This window comes from Arabidopsis lyrata (assembly GCF_000004255.2).
Source record: "Arabidopsis lyrata subsp. lyrata unplaced genomic scaffold ARALYscaffold_1, whole genome shotgun sequence".
NCBI lineage: Eukaryota > Viridiplantae > Streptophyta > Magnoliopsida > Brassicales > Brassicaceae > Arabidopsis > Arabidopsis lyrata.
This window is the reverse complement of record NW_003302555.1, coordinates 30,600,297-30,603,552: the sequence shown is the minus strand read 5'-3', so window position 1 is coordinate 30,603,552 and position 3,256 is coordinate 30,600,297. Positions and strand designations below refer to the sequence as shown.

At 39.2% G+C, this 3,256-nt stretch overlaps 1 protein-coding gene across 1 annotated transcript; it reads right to left on the bottom strand.

Moving 5' to 3' along the window:
- Positions 1–2,365: 2,365 nt before the first annotated feature.
- On the bottom strand, positions 2,366–2,854 carry LOC110225241 (uncharacterized protein At4g04775-like). Its single transcript, XM_021014459.1, has 2 exons — positions 2,690–2,854; positions 2,366–2,617 (listed from the first exon to the last, which is right to left on the bottom strand). Exons 1-2 carry the CDS (start codon positions 2,852–2,854, stop codon positions 2,366–2,368), a joined length of 417 nt encoding a protein of 138 aa, XP_020870118.1.
- Between the last annotated feature and the right edge of the window lie 402 nt (positions 2,855–3,256).

Sequence of the window (3,256 nt, the reverse complement as noted above, 5' to 3'; positions counted from 1 at the left end):
TTTTACCTCTTTTTAGCACACATTTCTTATGCATTTAGCTTAGTTTCCTCTCTGTTTCACTGCATTAATAGTCCTTTTTCATAAGATTTTCATCACTTAGTACGATTTGCATTGCATGGCATAGCATGTTGCATATTGGATGAGTTTTAGGTACTTTGGAGCCTATTTGGGACTTAATGGAGCAAGGAGGAACCAACACGACCTTGGAGCTAGACTTGGGATCGAATTGGAGAAGAATGAAGTCGTTCAAGATCACCTGGGAGCAGTCTCGACCAGACAGGCTCGACGTGTGGTCGAGATGGACGCCAAGAAGCAGCCTGGGAGCAGACTCGACCAGACAGGCTCGACGTCACGTCGAGATGGACATCAAGGCGCCACCTTTGAGAATCACTTGGTCTCGACGTGTCAGGCTCGACGACACGTCGAGTTGGCCTCCACCGACTCTCTATTTTGTCCTGTAGCCAATTAGGGCAACCTAGTATTTCCTATAAATAGGGGTACATGCTATTGTCCAGCGGATATTCCTTTTACCCAGCAGATATTCCGCTGTTCTCTCATAAACCCTAGTTTTTGTAATCGTTTTTCCTGTTGATCCTTTGAGTTTTTGCATTTCGTTTCTTCATCAAAGTTGTAGATCTGCCTCTTATCTATAACATACTTGCTTTTTAATGATTTCTGGGTTTGAAACGTTTTCTGGGTTTTTATGCATGATGTTCTTTAGTGTTCTTGAGTAGTGGATTAGGGTTCTTGAGGATGGGTTAGATTAGGTGTGGAATCCTTAGTATATTTAGGTGGTTAAGTGTAGAATTGCTTGATTTCCCTTCTGGTTTAGTAGATCTTAATGCTACTTCTTCTCTGATCAATTGGAAGTTGATCTCAGACATTTCCACACCCAAAAGGTGTTTGATGAAATGTCTGAACCAACTATTCCAGAGATTTGCATACTCTAGCCCAAGAGATTGGATGTTTAGAATGCTTATTGACTTTATTAGATTGAATCATAATGCCTGCTAGGTTATATTTCTTCAATGAGAATTGAGTATGAAAGTGATTTAGCTTGAGAATCTCTGTCACGAGAGTGGATTGATTTGTATTCGAATCTATTGTCTAGGGATAGCTTGATTGAGTTTGTTAACCACCTAGGTAGACTAAGGAGACTGCCATAATCGATTACCCCATTCCTCAAGACCCTTTATCTCTATTGATTGTTTAAATCTTGTTTCTGTTAGTCTCTGTTGACCATCTCGACCTGTTAGGCCTAGATCGTTTCTCTGCATTGTTAGGTTGCTAGTTTCTTTTCCAAAGCTTATGCATGATAGTTTCTGGTCTTTAGTTTACTTCTTGCTCTTGTTTACTTGCTGTTTAGTTCTCTTTTTACGCTTTCGAATTCGGTATTTGCATGTTAAATTGGTTGCTTAGGATCAATAGAAACACACAAAACCTTTTCACAATTGGCTTGACTTATTTGCTTTCTGTTTCATATCTTGAATGCTTGCAGTCACACTGAGATTGGATTGATAACCTAATATACTACAATGGCATGTGTATTAGGGATTGATACCTGTTAGATAAAGCAAAATCTTACTATCATGAAGCAGGTCACAATGCAGCTGGATGTAAGAAGTTCCCTAAGGAGAAGAAGAGTAGGAAGAAGAAGAATCAAGATGATGAGGTTTGTTTCTGTTTTAGGCTTCTGTTTGGTCAGACATTTTGTTGCTCATGTTGCATTTTGTTTCTGTTTTAGGCTGCTGGATCGTCTCAACCACCAAAGGAGAAGAAGAATACTAAGAAGACCAAGAAGAGTCAAGGGACATCTACCTCTCAGGCTACAATGGAGCATCAAGAAACAACTCAGGGACCCGATACAATCACACTCACACAGAGAAGCAGTCAATGGGATCAATGGGAGCCGTGGGAGTAGTTCTAGTTGTTGATTGGTTTAGATTTTTGGATGTTGTCTTTGGAACAATCTTCATCCTCTTTTGTCTATGTTGGATGTTGCCTCTTTCGGAAGTTGATTCTCTTTAGGATGTTATTGTTTTGGATGATGACTGACTGTTCTTATGTAATCTTTAGGAGTCTTATCTTACCTATTCTTATGTTCAATTTGTCATTTTCCTTACCAAACAGATTCACATTACAAAACAAAGACAACAGATTCACTACAAACAAAGACAAAACAGATTCACATTACAAAACAATTACAAAACAAAAGACAAACATAGATTCACATTACAAAACAAAGCTTCAGCATAGATTCACATTACAAAACAAAACACAAACAGATTCACTACAAACTGACATAGATTCACTCTAAAACCTCAACACCTACACTCTTCCCAAAGCCATACAATTGAGGTAACAATTACAACAGCAATCCATACAGTCTTAGCTCCTCCACATTCTCCTTCATGGTCAAGAGTTCACCCTCCATCTTCTTAATCAGCTCTTCCTCCATCTTCTTAATGTTTTTGTTCTGGAGCTCCATATTAGCCATCACGTTCACTCTCAGAGCACTAAGATTCTCTGCAACTCTCTTACACTTCTCATTTACCATGTTAATTTTGTCCAAGAGAGCTTCATCAACCCATTTGAACAAGTGCTCTTCATTTTCTCTCTACAAAACAGAATTTCTAACCCATTTACTCTTTTCGATCAATTAACAATTTCAAAAAATCGAAATGTGTACCTTCATTGCTATCGCGCACCGGTAGAATCTCCGGTATGGATTTTCCTTTGTTTTCGATGTGAAAGTGGTGATCTCTTCTCCACACCAGCATTTGGAGGGGACACCAATAGGAGAGGCACGAAAACCTGAACTAGAAGCAGATGAGTAGAAGCTCATGATGCTCATTTTCTTAAAATTTCAGAAGCTCTGAAGTGGAATGTAGAACCCTAAACGCCCAAATCGATTTTGTAGAAGAAGAAGAATGAAAACGACGTCGTTTTTTGCTTGGGTTTTGATGAGATTTATCAAGTGGAAAACGACGTCGTTTTCTTAACGGGTAATGGGTATTTAGTCGGGTAAATCGCAGTCGCGGTTTAGTAAACGCGGATTTGTGGTTAATCCCGGTTTAATGACCGGTTCAATTAGAGGCATAGTTTTAAGGATGAATCCGAAAGTACATGTTGAAATTGTGAAAATTATCTAAGTTAATGGTGGAATTATCAGGAGCGAAAAAGTTGGGGGGGGGGGAGGGAAGCTGAGAATGCAACTAGTTTATGGCTATAAAATCAGCCAACCCTCAGTTCTTAT